Source organism: Salmo trutta, chromosome 1 (genome assembly GCF_901001165.1).
Source record: "Salmo trutta chromosome 1, fSalTru1.1, whole genome shotgun sequence".
Taxonomy (NCBI): domain Eukaryota; kingdom Metazoa; phylum Chordata; class Actinopteri; order Salmoniformes; family Salmonidae; genus Salmo; species Salmo trutta.
The window spans coordinates 55,235,076-55,262,879 of NC_042957.1; the positions used below are offsets into that span (position 1 = coordinate 55,235,076).

At 41.6% G+C, this 27,804-nt stretch overlaps 3 protein-coding genes across 4 annotated transcripts; 1 reads left to right on the plus strand and 2 right to left on the minus strand.

The window, feature by feature from the left end:
• The first annotated feature begins 1,911 nt into the window (after positions 1 to 1,911).
• Positions 1,912 to 8,895, plus strand: LOC115201218 (glutaryl-CoA dehydrogenase, mitochondrial). 2 transcript variants are annotated; one of them, XM_029764664.1, is made up of 13 exons: positions 1,999 to 2,018; positions 2,454 to 2,457; positions 2,584 to 2,703; positions 2,832 to 2,867; positions 2,991 to 3,131; positions 3,299 to 3,361; positions 4,505 to 4,675; positions 4,782 to 4,911; positions 6,339 to 6,555; positions 6,676 to 6,779; positions 6,932 to 7,057; positions 7,223 to 7,383; positions 7,667 to 8,895. In XM_029764664.1, the coding sequence occupies exons 3-13, from the start codon at positions 2,601 to 2,603 to the stop codon at positions 7,738 to 7,740; spliced, it is 1,326 nt and encodes a 441-aa protein (XP_029620524.1). In that variant the 5' UTR covers positions 1,999 to 2,018; positions 2,454 to 2,457; positions 2,584 to 2,600; the 3' UTR covers positions 7,741 to 8,895. The 2 variants fall into 2 exon arrangements, with proteins under 2 accessions (XP_029620515.1, XP_029620524.1); XM_029764655.1 differs by lacking the exon at positions 2,454 to 2,457 and having other exon boundaries at positions 1,912 to 2,018.
• Positions 8,896 to 9,855: 960 nt separating this feature from the next.
• Positions 9,856 to 12,536, minus strand: LOC115201227 (synaptonemal complex central element protein 2-like). The gene is made up of 5 exons (XM_029764677.1): positions 12,245 to 12,536; positions 11,845 to 11,931; positions 10,587 to 10,675; positions 10,293 to 10,509; positions 9,856 to 10,140 (listed from the first exon to the last, which is right to left on the minus strand). The coding sequence occupies exons 2-5, from the start codon at positions 11,926 to 11,928 to the stop codon at positions 9,946 to 9,948; spliced, it is 585 nt and encodes a 194-aa protein (XP_029620537.1). The 5' UTR covers positions 11,929 to 11,931; positions 12,245 to 12,536; the 3' UTR covers positions 9,856 to 9,945.
• A 3,843-nt stretch (positions 12,537 to 16,379) lies between these two features.
• Positions 16,380 to 26,311, minus strand: LOC115201234 (phenylalanine--tRNA ligase alpha subunit-like). Its single transcript, XM_029764691.1, has 13 exons — positions 26,125 to 26,311; positions 24,159 to 24,296; positions 23,871 to 23,969; positions 23,624 to 23,742; positions 22,920 to 23,012; positions 22,205 to 22,333; positions 21,969 to 22,084; positions 21,664 to 21,748; positions 21,082 to 21,181; positions 20,761 to 20,929; positions 20,033 to 20,110; positions 19,757 to 19,871; positions 16,380 to 17,878 (listed from the first exon to the last, which is right to left on the minus strand). Exons 1-13 carry the CDS (start codon positions 26,269 to 26,271, stop codon positions 17,773 to 17,775), a joined length of 1,494 nt encoding a protein of 497 aa, XP_029620551.1. The 5' UTR covers positions 26,272 to 26,311; the 3' UTR covers positions 16,380 to 17,772.
• Positions 26,312 to 27,804: the final 1,493 nt, after the last annotated feature.

Sequence of the window (27,804 nt, forward strand, 5' to 3'; positions counted from 1 at the left end):
AAATAAACGAATCACTGGACGTGGGTGTGAGCACGATGACACTGCTATTATAACGGTAAATAAATGTGACCATATCAGATGCAGACTGTATAGCCTATCTATGTATCTTCATATGCAGAGCACAGGAACATATTTTTATACAGTATGATACAGTGTGTCAAGAAGAGAAGCTGCAAGATTTCCTAAAATACTAAATAATATATGTCAGAACTGGAGTGGAAGAACCGCTGTGAAAAGGGACTAGGAGGAGTATGATAGAGGTTAAACCTACTTTCTCACTAATTTGTTTTCTAATTTATCAGATTAATTGAGCTACACAATACATTTGTAAGAACTGTGTTGGACGTGCAGTCAAGTTAAATATTATTTCCAAAAGAAAAAAGAATGCTGGAATTGGTGCCTATATATCCAACTCAGATGACTGGCAAACAATTACATGTTCAATACACTGGAAGGCATCACATTGGCACCATATCAACGTGGCTATTGTTCAAAATGTGTGACTGGCCTGATAAAAAAAAGTTCGATAATTCAGCATAACACCCGGTGACTATACACCATGTCAGTTTGTTTCTGTCTCAGCATGGCTGGTACCTTGAAGGTCTTACCTAAATGGACATCTCACTGCAGGATTCCTTAGGGCCTTTCAACAGTACACTGCTTCTGCCAAGTGTCACACAGGATTTAAGTGTATATTTTCAATTATTAATTTATTTCATTCTCATTTAGTTATAGACCTTTTTCTAAATGTGGGATGGGGTAGGTGCATGTCTGGAATCAACATTTCTTTGCACACTTAATTAACAACAATCAGAAACAAACCTTCAATGAGCTTTGTAGAGTATTATAGCTCTATTATACTCTATCATATTAGTGCATGTTACATTGAGCTCATTACACAAATGCCAATGTGCTGCACTCTACTGGTAAAGTCAGGGCCCAACATCTTAGAAATATATGAAAATGATCCTCCTTTTCTGATCCAGAGAGAAGGGCAAAGTCATGAAAGTGGTTGCTCAAGTAATCAGACTCTAGTGACTCAATGTTTAATTGTTATCTACAGGTAAAACATTCCAAGTCATAGTCAAGTGAATGTATGCTATGATAAATTACAATCGTTTTATCAGTTTGACAGGTCCATATGCAGTGATGTAAAGTACTTTAAAGTACTACTTCAGTAGTATCTGTACTTTACGTCACTATTTATATTTTTTTACAACTTTTACTTTTACTTTACATTCCTAAGGAAAATAATGTACTTTTTACTCCATACATAGGGCGGCGCACAAGTGGCCCAGCGTCGTCCGGGTTTGGTCAGTGTAGGCCGTCATTGTAAATACGAATTTGTTCTTAACTGGCTTGCCTAGTTAAATAAAGGTTAAATAAAATAAATCAAAAATACATAAGTATATTTAAAACCAAACATTTTTAGACTTTTACTCAAGTTGTATTTTACTACGTGACTCTCCCTTTTACTTCAGTCAGTTTCTATTAAGGTATCTTTACTTTTACTCAAGTATGACAATTGGGTACTTTTTACACCACTGTCCGTCCGTAAGTTCTGAAAATAGTTCTGAACATGAATGTGGTCAATGCATGAACAGAACCCTCTCATAGCCACGCCTTGAATCTGCACGCCCCCGCCAATAAACCAATCAGAGCTTAGTCAAAAACTACGCGACTGCATGGGAGAGACACTAGAAAGCAGCCATAGGGAGTGGTGAAAAGAGAAAAAAAAAACGAACAATGCTGCTGCACAAAAAAACATATATTTGAAGTTCATAGTAATTTTCTTCCCACTATCATTTACATTTGGTTCCAGACATACCATTAACATTTTCTTTTATACTAAAAGTGGATCAAGGTCCATTTGCCACACTCAAAATGGCGACAGAACCTAACCATTCCTGACCTACTTTACGCAGGTGCCCGTGTTGACGTTAGTCCTCCTCTACCTTGTCAATTTGGAAAGGACTACGGAGGCCTGGGTCACGGATCTCCAGCACTGTCAATTACAGGTCAGTCTATGTATTGAAGTTAGCCAACATATTTGAGACATTGATGAAACAGTAAGTTTGTGCTCGTGTCAAGTAAATAAACTCGATACTATGCTTTTACAGCTTGATACTAGAACAAGACTGACTTTCAAGCTAGTCTAGCTAACGTAAACCTTCTAATAGTATTAACTGATCTGCCTGCAGCAGACATTTTAACCTCAACTAACGTGGCGAGGTGTGTTAATAGCTGCCAAGTTTCAGTTGCCTGCAGATCGACATTTATCTAACTAGCTACCTTGCGTTAGCTAGCTAGCTACTGTATAAATAGTTGGGATAGCTACTAGCTAGTGCTAATGTTATCTTGTGTAACAACTTGTCTGGCAACCACCACATCTCTCTTTCAACATTCTCGAAACGAATCACGACTCATTTCTCCTCTCAAACTATCCTATGCAGCTACGTGAGTTCAATTTGCTAGTTGCTTTCTCAAATTACATGATTGTTAAAAGTTATAGCCTATTATGTCTTTGAAATGACAACTATTTGAGTTTGTTGCATTGTTTTATGGATTATTTTCTTCTAATAGAAATCTAGCTACCCATCATGGCACTGAGAAGCGCTGTGTGCCGTCTGCTGGTCAACCCCCAGAGATGTGCCATCATTTCAGCATCAAGATCACAGGGATCAGCAGCGTCTGCACAAAAGGGTATAACATTACTCAATAATGACCTTGCCATCATGAGAACACAATGGTAGTAGTTTTACAAAGCCATTCTTACAATCATCATGCCTCTATTTGTCAGGGGAAGTACTCAATCTGTGTCCTTTCCACAGATGCAGAGAAAGCTAGTGAGAAGAAAGCTAAAGCACGTATGTCGATATCAACTCCTTTCAGATCAATCATACATATATTGCCCTTCTATTATTTTTGGGGTCTGATGACTATTCAGTTGTGCTTCTCTGCTCTATGATCCTTCTCTACTGAACCACCAGCCAAGGTTCAGTTTAACTGGCGCGATGGCCTGGAGCTGGAGGGTCAGCTGACTGAGGAAGAGATCATGATCCGAGACTCATTCCGTGATTACTGTCAGGACAAACTCATGCCCCGCATTCTGATGGCCAACAGAAACGAAGGTGGGTCTGACTTTTGAGACACACCATCACCCAAGCAGGGCCCATTGAGCTATGCATGCCAATAACCTAGGAAGGAACCCTTAAGTATCAGTTTTGCCATTTAAGTTGGAATGTCAATATTATGAATTTCGTCAAACATAACATGCTGCCTGTTTTGTCTTTCTTAGTGTTCCATCGAGACATTGTGTCAGAGATGGGGGAGCTGGGTATCCTGGGCCCAACCATTAAAGGTGAGTCAATACCTTTGCGGTCTGGAGGGTGGCCTTGCTGATATCATGGACAGTAATGGTTTGAGAACATTCCAAGGTTTGAAAAACATACACATTACAAGGTAAATAATTTTTTCTATATTTACAACTTAGGTCAGCTATGCTGTCTGGAGTCCCTTGGGAAACCCAACTACCGAACCTTCCAATTATGGGATTTATAAATAAATTATCTGGGCTCTCGAAAGGACTCATATCTATAATATATAAGCAACTTTTGGAAAGCTCATTCTGAGCTAGCTATTAAAACAGTTTGGTTCACAGATCTTGTTGAATCTGAACAACCCTTTAACTGGAACAGAATATGGGGGGAAAAAATGTCATCATGTAATCCAAACCATCAATTTATACATTTTTAAGTTTGTTCACAGACTGTATTTAACACGTTTTATGATCAAATTGGCCCCAACTCCATATGCTGTGGGAGTGCCCTGCAGTTAAATGTTTCTGGGGCAAAGGTACAAGTGCGATGTGCATGAATGTAAATATTTAATGTTTGATGATAGCTCCTTGAATCGCTCAATCAATCAGAGATGATTACTGGCTCTTAGATGGTAATCACCTCACTCTCTCCAAGTTCGCCAGTGGATACAGTTACTGTTAGAAGTTCTAACATTAGAATTATTGACAGCGAGAATGAATGGTGCTACTCAAGGAACAATTGAGGCTTGGACAAATATACTTGACTCTGTAAACTGGTGAGCGGGATGGGAAGGGGTGGGAAACATGGTTGGCTGTTTTTTTATCACTTAAACTCTATTTCTTACAGTTTTCTTATTTTCATTTGAGTTACAGCCTACTGGTACATGTTTTATAAATGTATAATTTGAAATGGATAATGTACCTGTAAACTCACCGGGGGTTATATCATTCTCTGAAAGCTTTCAAAGAGGGATTTTGTTTTCTGTGAAATTGACTTTGGTCATTTGGACCACAAAATGTTGAAGGTGATTTGTTTTTCAGAATCAACTATATGTGTGATGCCAGAAGCATTTAAATATAGATAATTGGATGTAGATTCACTTAATTTCCTTTTAATGTAGTCCTACTGTTTGTTTGGAGGTTATTGTCTATGATGTGTTCTCTCTCCCTCCACACTTTGACCAGGCTATGGTTGTGCTGGGACGAGCTATGTGGCCTACGGTTTGATCGCGAGGGAAGTGGAGAGGGTGGACAGCGGCTACCGCTCTGTCATGAGTGTGCAGTCCTCCTTGGTCATGCATCCTATCTACGCGTACGGTACCGAAGAGCAGAAGGAGAAGTGGCTGCCCAGGCTGGGTAAGGAGGAGGCGACATCCACATCCCTTAGGCCTCATCTTAAATGACGCACAATCCTGTTTATATCTGGATGTATTTGTCCTGTAATGCGTCCTCTACCTCCCAGCTCGTGGGGAGATCCTGGGCTGTTTTGGGTTGACTGAGCCCAACCACGGCAGTGACCCCAGTGGCATGGAGACCCGGGCTAAGTTCAACCCCTCCAGCCGCACCTTCACTCTCACTGGCTCCAAGACCTGGTGAGTAGGACTGGGAGACTGTACTTCACTACATAGTAGTGCTAGGGGAAGAAATCAATAGTTATATGTCGCAATATTATTTTTGAAGATATATATATATATATATATATATTTAATTATTATTATTTTATTTTTTTGCCAAATAGTGCTAGTTGTCTGTACCTGCACCAAAACTCTGGTATTTTTAATCTTATAGCTTGTTCTCCATCTTCTTTTTAAATAGTGAGCCAACATGTCTTCAGCACTTATTTCCCTGACCGGTCAAAACTAATTTTCTCATGCTCTCACTTGTCTCTCTGCAGCAGACATATAGTGAGCAATATGTTTGGAACATAAAATTGCAATAAAATCGCAGTATTGAATCACAATACATGAGAATTGCAATACATATCGTATCGGCACCTAATTATCGTGATAATAGCGTAGTGGGAGGTCCCTTGCAATTCCCAGCCCTACTACATAGTGACGGAAATAGTTCATCACCCCATGAGCATGAGGACTTCAGGACTGACTGGACAGAGATGTGTGTAGCTGGATAGCAGGCATTAGGAGAACCTTGATGTTTTGATGTGATGTACTCAGGGTTTTGAGTTTGAGCCCATGCAAAGAACCTTGGAATTGCTTCCTATAAATAGCCAATGGATCATATAACAGAACAAACACCTACAGACCACAAACATTGATGAAAGCTACCTTTGTCTCAACACCTTGGAATGCATTCCTCTACTGATTGAAAAGGCTATCTATTCATGAAACATCAAGAATAGGCTACTTCCAAAAATTCTGAAGAATAGGAATATGTGCTTTCTATTATACAGAAATCTTCATTAGAGTTTTTGTATTCATTAGAGCATTTAAAAAAATATATATATTTTTAAAATAATAAACCCACGATCAGGTGGTTTAGCTCTTATCTAAATTGTAAACAACATTTCACTCTGTATACTAGTCCACAGGGTGGTGCTGTTCACAAATATATTCATGCTTGGTGCATGAATATTAGGTTCCCCTCAGTTCCCCTTTACTCTGGTTTCACAGTGTTATGATTCTGAACTGAGAGACGTCAGCAGTGACTGAACTGGACTTTGTGGTTGTATACATAACCATTGAGTGCATTGGCCCTCACATTGCATAAGCTTAACACGGAATAAATACATGTTAATTGGTAACCTGGGCCTGTAGTTCATGTTTTATATAGTTGATGTAACACTGTTTCCTCTGGGGAAGTGCAGCTTCAACAACTTCAACCAAATGCTTAGTTTGACATTGAGTACGTAGTTCTGCTCAATTCTACCATCACGTCTTGTGAAACTTATGCAAAACTGGCCTCATATAGCCCTAGAAACCAGACTCACTCTGTAGCATACTGATAAAATAGCTCCTCCCTAAATTACAATGCCTTCCCTCATCTCCTTCACCTTCGTCAGGATCACCAACTCCCCTGTGGCGGACATCGCTGTGGTCTGGGCCAAGTGTGACGATGGGAAGGTGCGTGGCTTCATCCTGGAGCGCGGTATGAAGGGCTTCACCACACCCAAGATCGAGGGCAAGTTTTCCCTGAGGGCGTCAGCCACTGGCATGATCATCATGGATGAAGTGGAGGTTCCTGAGGAGAACCTGCTGCCCAAAGTCTCTGGCCTGGGGGTGAGTAGAGGCCAGGATACCCCTGTCATGTACTGACTTTTATGTGGATGGCCAGACTTTCTTACAATGCTGTTTTAATCTTGTTGGTATAAATGTTTTGTCTGTTCTCTTTGGCTCTAGGGTCCCTTTGGTTGCCTGAACAATGCCCGGTATGGCATCGCCTGGGGTTCACTAGGTGCTGCAGAGTTCTGCTTCCACGCGGCTCGTCAGTACACACTAGACAGGTGAGGATTCTGTGGCTACTATTGGTATGAGATGTTGTTCTGGATGAGCAGGACCGAGCAAAAGTCTGTAGCTCTTGAATCTTATTTTGTTTTCTCAGCTTTTCTGAGTGAATTTAAGATGTTCTGCTACTCATGATATTTGTTAATCTCAGAATCCAGTTTGGAGTACCCCTGGCCAGAAACCAGCTCATGCAGAAAAAGATGGCCGACATGTTGACAGAAATCACCATTGGCCTGCAGGCCTGTCTACAGCTGGGGAGACTCATCGACGCCAAAAAGTAAGAGGGAACTGGAAATGATGTGACATAATCGTCTTGTAGTGTGACACCACTTTTTAACAAAGAACTACACACCATAGGGGAAGTACAATTTCTGGTTGTTTCAGAGGGAATAGAACCTGAGGAGGAGACTTATCTCATATGTCGTCTTCTCTCCTCCCTCAGGGCAGCCCCTGAGATGATCTCTATGCTAAAGAGGAACAGCTGTGGGAAGTCCCTGGACATCGCCCGGCAGGCCAGAGACATGCTGGGAGGAAACGGCATCTCTGACGAGTACCACATCATCCGCCATGTTATGAACCTGGAGGCCGTCAACACATACGAAGGTGAGGAGAAAGAAGGCCATAACCAGGTCTAAGAGGACATGGATGTGTCATTTCTATGGATGTGGAAGAAAAACTGTTTTATCGTGGTATATTTCCTCACCAGTAGAGGTCAGTAATATGTAATTTACAATAAATAAATAGGTCATATGGGAAAACCATTGCATTTTCCAAGATATTTTCAAGGGAAAAAAAACTCTCTCTCCTTATATATTTGCTCAACTTCAGCATCAGCACTGTTTAACTGTTCCACATGGTTCCTTATATTGTTTTCTTTGTCTTCCAGGTACCCATGACATCCATGCCCTGATTCTGGGCAAAGCCATCACAGGACTGCAGTCTTTCACTGTTAATAACTAACTGCCTATTGCTAGTGCTCAAACAGACCACTAACAGAAACCTCAAGTCAATATGTTCCTTAAACGAAGGACAAGTAGTTCTACACTGCTTTGATGGCTTGTCTTCTACAGTAACGCTAATGTTTCCTCTCTCTTGAGTTTGTAGGATATGGGCTAGTTTTCTGGACACAGATTAAGCTTGGTCCTGGACTAAAAAGCATGCTCAATGGAGAATTTCGATTGAAATTGCTTTTTAGAACAGGATTAGGCTTAGTCTGTGTCCGGGAAACCAGTCCTAAATCTTTATTTTATGCGAAAGACCAGGTCGGGTTTTAAAGGCAAGTCTATCATCGATCTCATGGATAATTCATGAGTGTAATTATTTCAATTTGAAAAACAAAGCTATTTTTCTACTCTGTCATAAAACCCTAGTACTTACTGGTTTGTTTGGACAATTTCTGACTACAATGTTTTTGTAATAGTTTCTATACGGTGGAAGTTAAGATGGTTCAGAATGAATCGCTTGTTTCCTCACAACATTTGTAGTAAAATGGTTGTTGGACAAACATTTTAAAATGAGGTCAAGATCCATACTTAAGTCCTGAGTTTTTAGAACTGTGATGGTACTAATGACCAGTTATTGGTAATTTAATGCCAAATAAATGATACCGCATTTACTGTTAGTTAAAAAAAAAAAATCAATCAGTTTAAGCTAAAGTAAATAAATTAAAAGTTTAAATAATCATGCCATTGCTTTTTTGTAATTAAATAGTTGTATTTGTGACTTACCATTTAGGCAGATCAGAGATTTATATTTTGGGGTACAAGACAATGAATGCCGTTTGCACTTTATTAAGTTTGCTCTCCTCAGAACTCAACCAGATGTAAATGTTATGGATGGTTTGAATTGCACTGTCAAAGGTTAATTCAAGCTTTTCACAAATAACGCTTGCAGTACTTTCATGGTCATTGCAATTTCCTTTTGCTGGCAAAGTAATAGTGTTGTAGTAATGCTCACTATCTAATGCTAAATTAGTCTCTTGTTTATAAATTAATTGTCATCAACAGGTGGTCCATTTAATCCAGAGTGGTTGGGGATTTTTGGATTACTCATCCTTCATTTCGTGGTAGTGTTTTGAATGTTCCTATTTTAAGTAACATAAAGTGAATCAAAAAAGATGAGGGGGGGGTTATTCCATGAAGTGTATTTTGCGTCCCTTTGATATAGAAATTGTGCACCACTATTGACTATTGAATTTTAAAAGCCTGTTACATTAAATGAAGTGCCCTTTAATATAGACCACATGGAGAATTCAATAAATCAGATTTCTATTATGAATAAAGACTTGCTAAATTGCCTAAATTCAGTATGTTGACATGCCCCTCTGTGACGTCTGGAAGACTTTAATGCACTTAACCTCAAAATGTCTCAAGGTTTCACCATCATTGTGAAGCTGTAGTTATTTTGTTGCTTTGACAAGGTAATTCGCAAATATTTATTTTGTGATTAATTTATCTGTACATTTTAAGGTCAACACTTATGTGAACTGAACTCGTTTTCTCAATTTTTTCTAAACATTGAACATCTAATTGTCAAATCATAGTGTAAAAGCAGGTTCTACTCTTTTTGACCTTTTTCTGGTGTTTTGTGATGGAAAACTGAGTGGGTCGAGCATAACACGTCAACCCTGTTACCCATGGATAGACAGGCTAGAAATGTTTTAACAATTGAATTTGTTGGGTGAAGCTTGCATTCAATTGCCACTCTACACACAACAAGCTTCCATTCCCCCTGTCACAAGGGAATTTATGGCAGCTTTAAGAAGTCGTCAACCCTGTTACTTTATTTGGCACTTAATATGCACTTACTATAGTAATTATTTTTATTTAACGTCTTGTGATAGAAAAACTTTTTTTAATGACGTTCTCTGCTCTTTATGACAGCATGTCAAATGTTTTTTGTTTTTTTTACCAAGTTACACTTCTCCAAAGGCACTGAATTGGTGGACTGACCCATAGGCATTAATTAAGGTGAATGTTTTGGATTCTAAACTGGGCACAAGTGTATATTCTGGCCCATGAAATATGTTCTATAATGCTATTTGATCATAGATATGAACAAAAATATCCACAGTCAAACAAACAAGGCATTGCTTTAATTATTCTAGACCTCCCAGAAGTCGGGATGCTGTAAGGCAGTTAAAATAAATGAATGGCTGGGTAGATGTCAGTTCTCAGCTGTCTGCTGCAGGCTGTTGTTGATGGCTGATAAGGTCTGACTTGCTCCCTGTAGCTCCATACTGAGCTGACTGCTCCTCTCCAGCACCTCAGACAGCTCCTGCAGATTGGCCTCCATCCCACGGCCATGCTCCTCATAGCTGCTGTACATCTGCTCCTTCACCTGCTGGCACACCTCACTCACCTGGGGAGGAACCCACACGCGCATATACACACTAGTCACAGTCACACTCCTTCACATAAACATTAAACTAGACTTGTAATCTCAATGCATTCTTTTTTAACTACAAAAAAATATGACCATGTACTTTTTACTCAACAGTAGGACAGTGATACCTTATTCATTAACTTGTTCTCAAAGGTGGTCATGATTTCCTGGTCCATGGCTCGGCTCTGGTTTATTCTCTCTATCAGATCCTGGGCCTTCTTCCCTATCTCCTCTATCGTTGACCTGAGAACAGTCGTAGTCTCCTCACCTGGGATCTCACTGGAAGTACTGTTGTGTACGTCACGTCTATTGGAGATGTTTGAAATGTCGATGCCGGAGTCCTCACTTCCATAAAAAAAAAAAAAACTTTAAATACTTAACAGAACACAATGAATAATGCTTTAAACCCAGTAACTCCATACCTTTGCTGTCCATGGCTTTCGTCCAGTGTCACAAACAAAAATGTCTCATCAGGGATGTCCTGGTCTGGCCCATGTCCTTGTTCAGGGTCCTAAGGATACAGGGACAAATGTCAATCAAACATAACATTTTCTGATCCCTGGCTCCTTCACCTGCGGGATCGTCTGAGACCAGCTACCCGGACAACTGATGAAACTGGCTTTGCACAACCGAATAATTTATGTCAGAAACCGTCTCAGGGAAGCTCATCTGCGTGCTTGTCATTCTCACCAGGGTCTTGACCTGACTGACTAAAGTAGGTAAATGCTAACCTTCAACGGCCACTGCCACGCAGGAGAAGTATGCTCTTCACGGATGAATCCCGGTATCAACTGTACCGGGCAGATGGCAGACTGTATGTATGGCGTCGTGTGGATGAGCTGATGTCAACGTTGTGAACAGAGTGCCCCATGGTGGGGTTATTGTATGGGCAGGCATAAGCTACGGACAACGAACACAATTGCATTTCATCTATGGCAATTTGAATGCATAGAGATACTGTGATGAGATCCTGAGGTTCATTGTCGTGCCATTCATCCACAGCCATGTTTCAGCATGATAATGCACGGTCCCATGTCGCAAGGATCTGTAAACAATTCCTGGAAGCTGAAAATGTCCCAGTTTTTCCATGGTCTGCATACTCACCAGACATGTCACCCATTGAGCACGTTTGGGATGCTCTGGATCGTGTATGACAGCGTGTTCCAGTTCCTGCCAATATCCAGCAACTTTGCACAGCCATTGGAGAGGAGTGGGACAACATTCCACAGGCCACAATCAACAGCCTGATCAACACTATGCGAAGGAGATGTGTCGCGCTGCATGAGGCAAATGGTGGTCACACCAGATACTTTCTGATCCACACCCCTACCTGTTTTTTAAGGTATCTGTGACCAACGGATGCATATCTGTATTCCCAGTCATGTGAAATCCATAGATTAGGACCTAATGAATTCATTTCAATTGACTGATATGGGCCAGGGTTGAGGGTTCGATTCCCACGGGGGACCAGTGCGATTTTTAAAAAAAATTTATGAAATGTATTCACTACTGTAAGTCGCTCTGGATAAGAGCGTCTGCTAAATGACTAAAATGTAATGTAAATGTAAAATACATTGACAAAGTGTACAGTTCTCAAAAATAAGTAGCAAAGTATTCACAGGTGCAAGATATCAGTCATTCAGAGTTGAGCTGGACAGTCTCATATTTTCCTTCATTTACCTTGGGTGATGAGGGATGATGATGACCAGGTTTTGGTGTAGACTGAAAGGTAGGGGCTGGCTTTCCAAAGAAGAGCTGGGACATTTTCTATGAGCAGAATGTTGCATAGGAAAAATAAATGTAACCGGTATGGAAGTTAGCTAATTCTGTAACAACTCAACCAAACCACTTTCTCTAACCTTCTCTGACTCAACTACTTTAACGTTACATTGGGCTATGCTGGCCAGCTAGCCTAGCTAGGCATAAAGCTAACCCCTCAGTCTGATCTGATCATGACAAAACCAAATAGGTATCCAGTATCGAGTTTTGTCAAGGGTAACTCATGTGGTGGTAACAAAATATTAGGAATATTTAGCGAAACTCCATTAGAAACAACAAAATAGTGTTGCTGGCTACTTACCCCAAAAAATTATATTATTCAGTTGCACTGTGTCATAAAAGTTTTCGTCAGAACTGTCTGGCCACCTCGAAAATTGCGCGCGAAAAACGGGTTCTGGAGGACACGTGCGGTGAACTTGTCAGTTGTTCAATTAGTGTCAACAATTTAATTTAATCAGCAAACTGGGGGGTATAACGGTACTTTTGTGAAAAAATAATCTGATTTTTCAGCACCCCTACTTCCCTCGACAATGGGCATGCATGAACGAAAGCAGGTGGCAAGTACATTCACATACACACATGAAGCATACACAATTTGAGAAATCCACGTTCTGTTGCAATATGTAGATATATTGAATCAACAGAAGAAAACGTTCTCAAAGTTCAGGAGATAAATCTCTGGAGGTATTCCAGTGGCTCTAGCAGTTTAAATCCATCAGGAAATGAGGGACATGGGGTGGGCAGATAAAGGCTTGTCTCATAAAGGGAATAAACCTATAATCTCTTCAGATTCTGCTTCTTTGCATGTCTACTGCTGCTTTAAAATGGGGAATTATGAAACAGATAAATCCCATACATGCCCAAGCCTGCTCTCTACCCAAGGAAATAGAAGTCAGTCACTGAACATGAACCAATGTAGCTCCTATTTTGGTCGAAATTATTAGTTTTAACACGTAGCCTAATAATAATAATGTATTTATTTGATAGGGACAGTCTATATTGACACATTGAGGCCATGAGGCCATGAACTATATGCTTATTTCCAGTTAGGATTTGGCTCATGAGGATGAGTTTCAAAATCTTCTTACAATTAGCGCTGCTAGTGAAACTAGCAGTTAATCCAGTCTATGGTGGGAAAGCATTGAAGGTCAAAGGGCAGGGCTGTGCGCTGAATTATGCCCAGTGGAGTGGAGAAATACATTTCCTCTAAAATAATCTAGTGGAGATGAACAACTACTTGTTTCAAAGATGATAGTAGGCTTATATTGAATATGAAAAGCTCTTCAATATTTCCTAAACAACATGGATTAACCAAACAGGCCCACTACATGTGATCGTGTGTCGATTAACTATCTCCTGGAAAGGTTGTAATTGGCATGAGGATCTTCATGCCATGCGTCCTTAGGACATTTAAGGAGACAACATTTCTTGGTAATGTAAATCCATCAACTATAGAATTAAGAGAACATTATCAACTGCATCTATCTGATACAGGTTGGCTGTTTAAGTGGAGGCGGGATAAAGTTTATCCCTTGAGTGATGAACAGTGGGCGGTCTAGAAATACTACTGTTTACTAAAACGTGAAAGTTGGTTGGGTTCATTTCAGCACCAAGGACAATGACAAAGAAGCGCGTCAAAGGAAAGCTCCAGGGGGACTGACTTATGAACATGGAAATTAATTTCTGATAAACATCCAAAAGTTTTTTCTCCAATTTAGGGACCTTTAAAAAAAAAAGCAAAGCAAAGCCAGTTTCACAAAAACAGCAATCGTCCAAAATCAAGGTAAGCGGCTAACGCTTGTACTGTCAAAATGGTATTGAAATCGTTTGGAAGTAATATCTCCACAAATTAAAACTATATTTGGTGGAGTTGTGTTCACCTCCAACTCCACTGAGATATTAACATATATACATGTTTCATGCTTTTCAATCCCTTTTAGGATCATTCGAACTGAGACATCAAAGAAGTTGAGTCTTGAGTGTTGCACGGATACAAGACTCACCACCAATCAAGTCCTGGTCTTGGTGTTGTGTGTGCGTGTGGGGGGGGGGGGATTGCCTCATCGCCGGACATCAGCGCGTTTATCATCATTAGAGCTATATCGCTTAGGCTACTTTTCCATAATGAATGCCCTCAATTTCACCAGTTTTAATTTCAATGATGAGGCACATGTTTCCACACTAGTCTCCAAATTCGACGTACTAGTCGGGACGGAAGACCCGCTGTACAAGGAGTATATGCCGGCAGCCCGGGACCTCATTCCGTTGCCAAAGGCAGTGGTCTACCTGCTGATTGCAGCACTGGTAGTGGTAGGAGTCGCCTATGCTATTGTTGGACATCTGATCAAGGACCTGGCCCTTGATATAACAGGTATGAACTTAAAATGTTCGAAAATCAGTTGTAAATGTAACTAATCTATGTAGTTGTTAGGCTGTTCCATCGCAATGTATACGTGTACGCAATCTAAGCTTTTCTATGCAAAATGGCAACATGACTAGCTAACACAGAGATGATCAGGGGCACCAGTCCGGAAGCAAATGTGCTTATCTCCAGTGTCCCCTCTGTTTACCCCTTTCATCAGAATGTCTTCTTGGCCCCACTGAGGAGGACCTAGAGAAGAACAGAAACCCAGAGTGCTTCATTGCCAGACACCCCCCCATAGTCCTGACCCACAATGCCTTCCACGTGTGGGACACAGATGATGTGGGGTTCCCCATGCCCCTGGATGAGAGCCTCCCGGGCAGCCCTTTGCTGTTTCCTGCAATCCCCTACATCCCCTTCTTCCCCACCCATGGCACCGGCAACAACAAGAGCCCTGTTGCCCTGGCCATAGACAGCAGCCCCTGGCCTGGGCACTGTAACTCCCTCCCCAGCGAGATCTGAAAGGAGCCAGCACCAACTCCCTCCAGCCCTGTGGTCAGCGGTTGATTCTGATTACACCAAGCACGTCACAGGACTCAACAGACCTACTTAAGGTTATTAACAAGACAACTAAAATGGGTTGAAATGTTAACACCACACAGCAACCAAAGCTTGACAAAGGAGAGTTTGAAGATAACTTTCGTGCTGGTGCTATACAGTATCATCCTGTACTGACACTGAGATTTGTCTACTGCAGGGTTTCTTAATTAAACTATGGGTTGGGAACTTGGGTATGTGAAAGGTGGGTTGCGAGTTATGAGAATACACCTACAATCACACACTATTTATTCTTAATTTGGGTCATGGGAGGACGGTCAATTTCTCATTTGCGCCTCGAGCTGAAAAAGTTTAAGAACCCCTGGTCGACTGAACGGACCATGAAGGGAGAGGGGTTAATCAATGGCTATTGCCATGAGAAGATGATTTAAAGATGTGCAACACATTCAAAATGATCCAGACTGATCCCATGGAAAAGGATTTGCCATGTTTCCTCCCAAACCTATCACCATCAGCTGCCTACACCAGCCCTCTTTCTTATATAACATTTAAATACTGCTTCAGTATCCATCTAAACATGAAGGGATTTTGGGGCCTCTAAAAACTGCTATTCCTCTGTAATATAAATCTAGAGCTGCTTCATTTCAAGATCAAAGTCAAATGATCAAAGGGAAATAATGAGAACTATAGGGTAAAGGCTAAACAAGGGAACTGATTATTGCTAAATCTTAACTAGGCTACTTTAAATAAAGCTTTCAGCAAGTCTCTCAGGACTTGGTAGATCAAGTTTTGATGAACTCCTAAATGTATTAATCATTGACTTGACGAAATGTCAGATTTTATGATCAATGCAAAGCATTGCATGCATGGTGATATATGTGGAACTGTGTGCAAAATGACTCCCAGATGTGGCTTTGTAGTTGAAATGAGAGTACGAGGGTGAACACGATCAAGGACCAGCTAACAGGTTTGTCCACTGGTTGTGCCAACTGAGGAATTTGACTTTACTGTCTGTATCTACATAACATGAAAAGGGACTACAATTATACAGTACCACATCAAAGCTGAGATGTTCAATGAAGTAGTAAATATGTGTACCAAGTTCAAACTAAATGTTATTATTGATTTGGGTATGTAGTGCAACTTCTGCAAGTTAGAAATGGCAAACATGATATGATGCAGGTGAACACACAGGATGAGATTGCACAGGATAAAAAATATATATAGACTGAAATTTGCATATAAAACTGGATACAAATACCTATGAAGCATTTTTCTATCCCAGTGCTTGTGAAGATAGTTAGGATAGTTAGTACCTGGTAGGATAAAACTGCATCCAAAAGTATGTTCCAACTAGAATTAGAGGTTCTACAGAGAAACTTGGTTGATCTGTTCTGTCTATATATTGTTTTGTTCTGGGGAACCCTTAGCTGGACTCCCAGACTCCGGTTTAAAATGTTATTTCCAGACGTTGAAGGATTAGCTGAACAGAAAGACTTATGGAGTTCCTGCAATTGATTAAGTAAACAACCTTTAATCCTGTCTGTCCATTATTGCAGCAGACACAGGATTTCCCAGTCTTGGCAGAGCACGCAACATCATTCTCTTTGTCACAAACTTTCAACAGCATCTATTCTGGGCCCTCAAGTCAGCTTGAATAGCATGCAAGGTTTTTTAAAGACTCCCGAATTCAGAAATTCAGTTCCATGTAAGCGTCTAAAGACAGCACAGGATGCTCAGGCAGACTTGCATGTACCACGACGTCGCTGTGCCAGGTTCATTCAGGAGAAGCAATTCCAGTGAAGTGATTACACATGGCTGAAGTACAACTTCAATATTGCTCCTCAGAAGGAACTGATTTGCATTACAACGTACAGTCTGTGATTCAGACTACGGAAGACTTACAATACATAACAGTAGAGTGTAGAACATCTCATCTTCACAACAGAACATTTATTCAGAATCTTGCAGGGATTGGGGATGAACTAGGCTACCAGCAAAACACATATCCAATGTGCCGTTGCCTAAAACAAACTAACAGGAATAGACTTGACTCTTTATTTAGTACCATGGCAAATTATTTTAGGTGACACTTACAACCAAAGTGCTCTAATGTGTTAACCCAATTATCTCCTGTGCGCACAGAGCTAAACGTCTACCCTGTGTACGATGACATGAGACTTAGAGGCGATGAAGGTGATTCGTAATCCCACCTTCACTGGAATGACACAAATAACTCCTAAATCCTCTGGGTTAAACCATCATTCAACACGCCAATCCACGTTACACACCAGCCACAACAAGATTGAGGAAAACAAGAATGTTCTTCTGACAGGTTAAAACCAGACCTGGCACAGCCAGAGTAGAATAACAAAAACTCAGCATTACCAATGGTGATTACATTAGACTGACGACGTAAATCGTGCTACTTTCAAACATCTTTATTTGACCATTTCCAATTTGTCTCATGAACTGAGTGGACACAGCACAGAGTTCACAGTACTAGCACAAGTTCCTTATGCTCTGATGTAGTGCACACATCAGCAGAGAACACAGTACTAGCACTACCCCTCAGCACATGCATAGCTGCTGATTAGGACCAATGATGAGTTTTAACTGTTTCATAAATTAGGTTTAAAGTATAATCTGTGTATCACGTGGCTAAACAACGGCAATAATCCAGCTAGAACCACAGACAAGCTATAAGGAGAAAAGTAAGTCCTCTTTCCCTCCCTCTCAAACAGACAGATCTGTCTCTCTGGCAGTCTCTGGCCAAGGTAGATTAAGGGTTTGTGGGATTGTTCAGTGTTCATATGGTTGCTAATGGGCAAAGGGGTCCTGATGACACAGGCCTTGGGTGGGATGTGTATGGTAATGTGAGCCTGTCCAAGAGGAAGCCTGAACAGAATCTAAGAGTCCAGTCGACACACAGGGCTGTCGTAGACCATCTGTAGGTTGACCTTGTGTCCCACCAGCTCACGGATGTTGTTGATGCCATACTTGATCATGGTGGGCCTGAAGGAGACAGAGAAGGGCAGAGGAAAGAGTGTCAGGAAGATGACATAGTACATTATAAGGAGAGGTGGAAGACAGCAAAGAAAAAGAGGGGACAAACAGGGATAGAGACAAAGGTCTGTATGGACAGAGGGGATAGAGGAGAGGGATTACACGGAGTAGATGATATGGTCCTTCCCAGCTCACTAACTATAGCCATTAGCAGTGATTGTTCTCATAGATACAAGGCCTCTGTGTCACCAGGGTTCAAGCACCATATCTAAATGGTCAGTTCTGACCTGCATCTGAGGAAACCATTATTCTAGGCTCATTAGGCGATATGGTGTTTTATGCTCATTGCTCAGATATAACAATCCAGAAGTAAACATGTCAACATGTGGGCCAACAGACTGGTGGTGTGTGCTGGAAGCATGGCTGCACATCTGGGGACATGACCACACACTACTGTCCACCTTTAACCCCTCTATGGGAAATCATACTGGGATTACAGGCATAACATTGTATATTTTCACATTATGGAAACATTTTACTATTGAAATCCCATGTCCAATTCAAGTACACTAACAGTTGACCCTGTGCATCTGGTTATGAGAGAGTTAAGGTCAGGGTAAGGGATATGGAGCTGATGTGGGTCAATTCCAGTGAGATAGCTGGCCCAAGAGTGGAACAGTGGCGAGACGGGTAATAATGGGGGGATGGGGGGGGGGGGGGGGGCGAATAGATAGTTACATATTGCAATATTATTTTTGGATGGTATCATATCGATATCTAAGTTTATTTGTAATTAATAATAAATAAATGGTTTTGCTACTCTCGGTAGCGTTAGCTAGCACTAGTTGGCTGTACCTGCCTATAGCTTGTTCTCCATCTTCTTTTTAAATAGTGATCAAACATTTTTTCAGCACTTATTTCCCTGACTGATCAAAACTTGTTTTCTCATGCTCTCGCTTGTCTCTCTGCAGCAAACATACACTGAGTATAACAAACATTACGAACACCTTCCTAATATTGAGTTGCACCCTCTTTTGCCCTCAGAACAGCCTCAAATCTACAAGGTGTTGAAAGCGTTCCACAGGGATGCTGGCCCATGTTGATTCCAATGCTTTCCACAGTTGTGTCAAGTTGGCTGGATGTCCTTTGGGTGGTGGACCATTCTTGATACACACAGAAAACTGTTGACCATGAAAAACCCAGCAGCGTTGCTGTTCTTGACACACTCAAAACTGGTGCACCTGGCACCTATTACCATACCCCGTTTAAGGCACTTAAATATTTTGTCTTGCCCATGCACACTCTGAATGGCACACATACACAACCCATGTCGCAATTGTCTCGAGGCTTAAAAATCCTTTAACCTGTCTCCTTAAAGTGGATTTAACAGGTGACATCACTAAGGGATCTGTGGCTCAGTTGGTAGAGCATGGTGTTTGCAACGCCAGGGTTGTGGGTTCGATTCCCACGGGGGGCCAGTACAAAAAAATAGAAATAAAAGAATGCATGAAATGAAATGTATACATTCACTACTGTAAGTCGCTCTGGATAAGAGCGTCTGCTAAATGACTAAAATGTAAATGTAAATGTATCATAGCTTTCACCTGGATTCACATGGTTTGTCTATGTCATGGAAAGAGCAGGTCTTTCTAATGTTTTAGACCACATATCGTATCGGCACCTAAGTATGGTGATATCGTATCTTGAGGTCCCTGGCAATTCCCGGCCCTAGAGACGGGTCAGAGAGTGTGGAAGTGGGGTAGGCCAGGCAGAAGGGGTTGTGTATTGTAGCTCCTGTATTAACAAATGTCGGTCAGTCAATTCCATTACATCACCAGGATCAGTTCTAGTTGAAAAGGATAATGTTTTTCTTTGTCATTGACTCACCTCTCCAGAGACAGCCCCCAGGCGATGACCGTCACCCCCTCAGGGAGCCCCATAGGCAGCAGCATCTCTGGCCTGAACATCCCAGAGTTCCCCACCTCCACCCACTTCTTCAGCCCTGGAGAGAGCAGGAATGGACAAATTAAGATGGATTCAGTGTGGATAGGATTGCGTCTATGGGCTTTTGGGTTTGAGTGAGACAAAAGCCCAAGGCCGAAACACACATATCACACAAACGTGAGAAATGCCAGGGTTTGAGGATATTCACAAGAACTGTACCTTCATGATAGCTGAACACTTCCATGCTCGGCTCGGTGTATGGATTGTAGGCCGGTTTAAAGCGTAATTTGGTGATTCCTGGAGAAAATTGTAAATATATTTACTTTCTCAGAAATACTACTGACAGAGAAACAAGCTCATGTTGTACTACAGGCATTAAGATGCATTAGAGGCCACTTCAGTACGGACAACAGAACCCACTGTTAAAAAAAGAAAAAGGTACTGGAAGCAGGGTGGGGGTCAATTCCTATATAATTTAAATTCCATTCAATTCTTGAATTCCCTCATTCATGAGAATGTATGTTGAATTGCATTCAAATTTTTTAAGTTATGGAATTGTAAAAACATTTAATCTTTGGAATTGAAATTCAATATTTTTACATTTCCTACTTAATGGAATTAATGCATATAGTATAAAAAAACATTTACTGTAGGATTTGTTTTTAATCATTTCAACCTGTATTCAGATATTTCCAGTATAGCTAGGCTGTCTGAACAGTGACAATATCAGCCTGAAGAAATGTAATTTCTAATTGGAATTTGTGGAATTGTTGGGGATAATATTGAATTGGGACTTGAATTCTTGGAATTTATCTAACATTGGAATTGAGAGGAATTGAATTATCTCTGAATTCAAAGACTGACCTCAAATTTGAATTGAATTACATTTCCTGGGAGAGAATTGAATGAGTGGAATTGACCCCAACCCTGACTGGTAGAGCCCTCACCTAGTTTATTGAAAAACTGATGAAGGATGCCCATGAGGTCACCCAGGGTAAGGCCATAGTCAGCCACCACTCCCTCAATCTGGTGAAACTCTGCCAAGTGGGTGGCATCCAGAGTTTCATTACGGAATACTCTGTCGATGGAAAAGTACTTGACAGGGGTGAACTTTTCCTGGTAGAAAGAAAGGTACATTTGAAATGGTTACAGAGGAAAGTTGCCCAATTGCTGCACAGTTAAAATGTAACATCACCCTCATGCAATTACTTTCTAATTAATTTTAGTAAATACTAAGACAGCATGAACAAATGTAGATAGTGGGTTACCTGCTGAGCGAGTTTGTACAGCATGCGAGCGCTGACTGCTGTGGTGTGAGTACGGAGGATGTTCTTCTGAGCTTCCTCAATCTTCCAGTCATACTTGTACCTGTCAAACACACACAGCGTTAAAAATAGAACATGTTGGGCCTCCCGAGTGGCACAGTGGTCTAACTGTGCCACTAGAGATCTTGGTTCGAGTCCAGGCAGAGTCGCAGCCGGGCCGCGACCGAGAGACCCATGGGGCGGCACATAATTGGCCGAGCATTGTCCGGGTTAGGGGAGTGTTTGGCTGGCAGGGATGTTCTTGTCCCATCGCGCACTAGCGACTCCTGTGGCGGGCCGGGTGCTGTTTCCTCGGTGTTTCCTCCGACACATTGGTGCGGCTGGCTTCCGGGTTAAGTGGACATTGTGTCAAGAATGAGTCCGTACGGGAGTTGCAGCGATGGGACAAGACTGTAACTACCAATTGGATACCACGAAATTGGGGAGAAAAAGTTTTTTTTAATAAAAATAAAAAATATATATAAAAAATATATAACGTGTGTGTAAGTCCATGCGTATGCACGTGTGTGGAAGATTAGCTCTCACCCCTGTGATCCAAAGCCTCCCTCTGAATGGACCTTCCTCACTCTCTCCAGGTAGTCCTGGGGAAACTCATGGGCCTGAGCTGGGTCTGAGAAATATAATAATAGGAGGGGCCACAGTTACCGGTAAATTAAATGGAAATAATACTAATGGTACATGAGGAAAACAGATGAGTTATATCTAATGGAAATCTAGAGTCTGTTTTAGCTAGGGAAACCAGATATCCATTTCAGCGTATCATCAATAATGCACCATTTTATCTTATCTGGGCATCAAGTCCAGACACACAGAGACACCCAGTCGCTCACCAGACAGGAAGAAGGTGTCGTGTTGGTCTCTGGCAGGGTGCTGCTGGGGCTGAAACAGGGAGTCAAAGTTCCAGAAGGAGCTCTCAATGAAGTTGTTGGTGGGCATCTCAGTGAAGCTGAAGGAGAAAGGAGGAGTGAGTACACACAGGTCTTAGACCTTAGTCTTACCGTACATTAGTTATATAGGGTATACTGATGGTGTCCTGCAAGGGCAGAAAAGAGGATAGGTGACTGACCCCATCTCCAGGAAGATCTGTCTGAACTGCGTGCGGACCTTCATGAGCGGATGCAGGTGGCCACAGTCTGGGGCCACACCCAAGGCCTCAAAGTTATAAGGCTTGAACTTCTTCTCCTTCCAGCTCCCACTGTCTCAGATCAGAAATAGGTAAATTTGGAGAACATCTAATGTTCTAGAGAACATCAAATTAATGAGTGTATATGGCCAAACACAAGCAAAGTCTGTGTGCAGATAAAATGTGGAGGTAAATATACAAATACACAAATTAACTTTTTGGGACAGCTGAATACAGTTCTGTGCCAAATCCCCTCATGTGATATTGCAGACCAGGTGCATTTTTATTCATCTGTTTTGGAGTACGAGAACTAACAAATTGTTTCAGACAATCACATGAAAATCAGGCTTGGTCAAGAGATCACCTGCATTTTGAGCGAGACTGCAGTTTCCAGGTAAAAACAAAACATATTGGATCATGCGCAGTACCTAATGAAAACACTGCCAATTTGACTACGACATGCAGTGATATGAATAGAAATGACACAGACATCACTGTGAGAGAATGAACAACTTCAGGTTAATATACATTTGCCTTAGGACAGGGTCCTCAGCAGCAGCATGCAGGTTAGAGATACAGAATGAGGAATCACTCGTCCATCTTAGCAATCATAGAGCGACCATGACAAAGTTGACAGGAAAAGCAGAGTAGGACTCACCTAGCGATCATCTCTGGGGTGAGCTCTGTCTCCTGCTTGGTGATGGTGGTGCTGAAACAGCTGCCCTTTGTGATCCAATAGGACTTGACCGTCCTAAAATTAACAGAAATAAATACAATCATTCTCATTCAAACGGCATAAATGTGGTCATTTGAAAGTGTTATATCACATAAGTCACAAAGGCCACAAGAGGTCTTATCTTGGGGAACATTGGAGATTGGGAATATGTGGTGGTGGTGGTGAGGGCCTGGGACACTATTTAGCAAATAGGAAGTAGACAATTAACAATCTGTTGCTCAGTGTATTCATATCATTGGGTGAACTAGACATCTTGACTCAGACAAGACGACAACATTGACTCATCTGATCTGTGAATATTATGTAAGTAGGATGTAACTATGATATAAGACATCATTTATATTCTAATCCAAACCTTATTGATGTATTTAATATCATTTCTCAGCTGTTATTCAACTAAAGACTTAGGGGTCAACAAGTCAGAGAACATCATCAGCATGAGACTATGCTGAGGCTAGTTGTGACTGGGGCATCCTGAACATGCCTGGATGCCAGATGAGTGAACACTGTTGTACTGCTGAATGGCATCTATTGCCATCTACTGGTAGATATCAGTTAGGAATATACTTAACATTTCACAGACGTTTTCACAGTTGTCAAATATTAGCAACCGGTCTGATTCTTACACTTCAGAGAGCAGTTTGCGTTTCTTCAGCTCATTCTTCTCCTTCTCCTCCAGTTGAGACGCCTGGCCTTTCTGTACTAGGAGCAACTTGTCCCTCACCAAGTCTTCTAAGTGCTCCACCTGGGTGCGCGCACACACACACGCGCAAAATTGATGTTTATGTGTGTCATACTTATTTTCTCCATTATAAAAGCAACACTCACACTCAATCACAAAGCACACCAAGTCAGATGTGAAGATAAACTCACAGTCTTGAAGATCCTGGCTCCGCCCTCGTGGCCCTTGTCCAGACGGATCCACTTGTTGGACATGGCCTTGCTGAAACCCACCTTCCCAAAGGCTAGTTTCTACGCAGAAATAGAGACAAAACAATCTGTAAACTCTGCCCCAATGCTCCAAGTAGAAAGCATATAAAATCACAGTGTAAAGATCAACTTTCATTAAATTCTTTATTTTTCAGCCAGATTTTTTTCATCCAAATAAACATAACATCATGGTACATATTATTTGTCCAGGCACCCTGCAGGTCCTCCCACCATGAGCTGGCTCTGAGGCATCCCTTCCTCTGGGATGGAGCTGACGACTCGGGCCTCATGGCTGCCCTGCTCGGCTATCTCACAGCCTTCCCCAGTCAGCTCCCAGTGCTTCGCGGAGCGCTGCTCAGCTGAGATCACCTGCGCAGGAAAACAAACAAGCATGATCAGAATCCTAATGGAGCCTTGAGGCAGAGGACTACACATTGGTCATCTTCTCAAGGTCTGATTGGTGTACACATCATGAATTAGCCATCACTGCACATTATATGTTTACCGTGGATTCATTTTTAGATCCAGTGACAATAACAGCTACCAATTTATTGACTCAGTCTAACTTCTCAATGTTGACATTTTGGTATTTCGTATTTTATTAAGAACCCCATTAGCTGTTGCAAAAGCAGCAGCTACTCTTCCTGGGGTCCACACAAAACATGAAACATAAAACAGAATGACATAATACAGATCAATATACAAGAACAGAACTACATAAATTTTTTTTAAAGGCACACGTAGCCTACATATCAATGCATACACACAAACTATATAGGTCAAATAGAGGAGAGGCGTTGTGCCGCTTTATCTGTTTTTTGAAACCAGGTTTGCTGTTTATTTGAGCAATATGAGATGGAAGGAAGTTCCATGCAATAAGGGCTCTGTATAATACTGAACGGTTTCTTGAATTTGTTCTGGATTTGGGGACTGTGAAATGACCCCTGGTGGCATGTCTGGTGGGATAAGTGTGTGTGTCAGAGCTGCGTGTAAGTTGACTATGCAAACAATTTGGGATTTAACACATTAATGTTTTTATAAAAAGAAGTGATGCAGTCAATCTCTCCTCAACTCTTAGCCAAGAGAGACTGGCATGCATAGTATTTATATCAGCCCTCTGATTACAATTAAGAGCAAAATGTGCCACTCTGTTCTGGGCCAACTGCAGCTTAACTAGGTCTTCCCTTGCAACACTGGACCACACGACTGGACAATAATCAAGATTAGACAAAACTAGAGCCTGCAGAACTTGCTTTTTGGAGTGTGGTGTCAAAAAAGCAGAGCATCTCTTTATTACATCTAGACCTCTCCCCATCTTTACAACCATTGAATCTATATGTTTTGACCATTAAAGTTTACAATCTAAGGTAAAGCCAAGTAATTTAGTCTCCTCAACTTGTTCAACAGCCACACCATTCATTACCAGATTCAGCTGCGGTCTAGCACTTAAAAAATGATTTGTACCAAATATAATGCTCTTAGTTTTAGAGATGTTCAGGACCAGTTCATTACTGGCCACCCACTCCAAAACAGACTGCAAATCTTTGTTAAGGGTTTCAGTGACTTCATTAGCTGTGGTTGCTGATGTGTATATAGTTGAATCATCAGCATACATGGACACACATGCTTTGTTTAATGCCAGTGGCTGGTCATTGGTAAAAATAGAAAAGAGTAGCGGGCCTAGAGAGCTGCCCTGTGGTACACCACACTTTACATGTTTGACATTAGAGAAGCTTCCATTAATTACCATCCTATACAAGTAGTAGCCAGCTAGGTGTATCAGACGTTGGTAGATTGCCTTAATGACGATTCAATAAAAGCAAATATTGAAAATGTCTTAACAGTTTTTGTTTTTAGTCAAGTTTGCTGACAAGCAGTGCAGTTAACAGTCAGACTTATCAGTCACCACTGCATTTATTCATGGTTATCACGATCCCGTTTACGTCCCTATTGCATCACTTTCCTATCCAATCGCCCATCATCATAGGATGAACAGAAAATGCTATTAGTACAAGCTTGACGCCCAAACCGATATTTAATTTCAAAATGTATTAAAATTAGGTTAGGGTTAAGGTAATGGTCAGTTTTATGTTTTTGCTAGTCGGTTTAAGCGTCAACTGTGTCCTTAAAGTCTCCGCCGAGTGAACAAAGTGGACGGTCGCTTGACTTCCGCTTCAACACGGGCAAGTAAACTCACATCACCAAGTGCCTGTAGGCTCTTCACAGCCCCGACGATAGCTTGGTGGTCCACCCCAAGACTGGTCGCAACATCCTGACTGTCGAGACCACCGTCCACCTTTTCCACCCGCCGAAGAAGCGTTTCTACAAGACCAGTGTCAGCCATGCTTGTCACAGCGAAGCCGAAAAGAGACCGGTAGTGAGCTCAGTATTGGATATGTCGAAAGTACTGGAATACAAGAGCAAGATTTTTGAAATACCGTAAACTCCTAAGAACAAGCGAAAATGAATACCTGAATTGACGTCTTAAAGAATTAAAAAAATCCACAACACACTTGATTTATCCCATGCATTGCATGCAATGTACTGACAGTGACTGAATTGCGACTGAGGATGAGAATGATTAACACTTCACATGAATGGATATAGTTGAATGACTGATCTGATATATCTTGGAAATATTGTGCTTGCTGTAGGTAGGTGAAGTTTAAATGGATGTAAGATCATACAGTTGGAATTCTGTTTTTCTGAATGGCTCTCAACACCAGAATTATCCCACAAAAGGGGGCTATAACGTGTTTGCCTAGAACTGGAAGGAATATTTCAATAGAAATATAATAAAATGTTACTTTATACAAAAGCAAATTACTACGGAAATCTGGATGGATAGCTGTACCAAATATAAAATATAATGTAAATGTACATGTAAAGTGTTGGTCCCATGTTTCATGAGCTGAAATTAAAGTTCCCAGAAATGTTCCATACAGAGAAAAAGCTTATTTCGCTCAAATGTTTACATCCCTGTAAGTGAGCATTTCTCCTTTGCCAAGATAATCCATCCACCTGACAGGTGTGGCATATCAAGAACCTGATTAAAATGCATGATCATTACACAGGTGCTGGGGACAATAAGAGGCCACTCTAAAAGTTTTGTGCAGTTTTGTCACACAATATAATGCCACAGATGTCTCAAGTTTTGAGGGAGCTGAGTGCAGGAATGTCCACCAGAGCTGTTAACAGGATGTTAATTTCTCTACCATAAGCCATTTGGCAGTACGTCCAAACGGCCACACAACTGCAGACCAACACCTCCACATCCGGCTTCTTCACCTGCGGGATCGTCTGAGACCAGTCACCCGGACAGCTGAAGAAACTGTGGGATCGTCTGAGACCAGCAACCCGGACAGCTGATGAAACTGTGGGATCGTCTGAGACCAGCAACCCGGACAGCTGATGAAACTGTGGGATCGTCTGAGACCAGCAACCCGGACAGCTTATTAAACTGTGGGTTTGCGCGACTGATAAGGTAAGCTCATCTGCGTGCTCATCGTCCTCAACAGGGTCTTGACCTGACTGCAGTTTGTTGTCGCAACTGACTTCAGTGGGCAAATGCTCACCTTCGATGGCCACTGGCACGCTGGAGAAGTGTGCTCTTCACGGATGAATCCCAGTTTCAACTGTACCGAGCAGATGGCAGATAGCGTCATGTGGGCGAGCAGTTTGCTGATGTCAACATTGTGAACAGAGTGCCCCATGGTGGCGGTGGGGCTATATTATGGGCAGGCATAAGCTATGTACAATGAACACAATTGATGGCAATTTGAATGCACAGAGACATCGTGGCGAGATCCTGAGGCCGATTTTCGTGCCATTCATCCGCCCGCCATCACCTCTTGTTTCAGCATGATAATGCACAGCT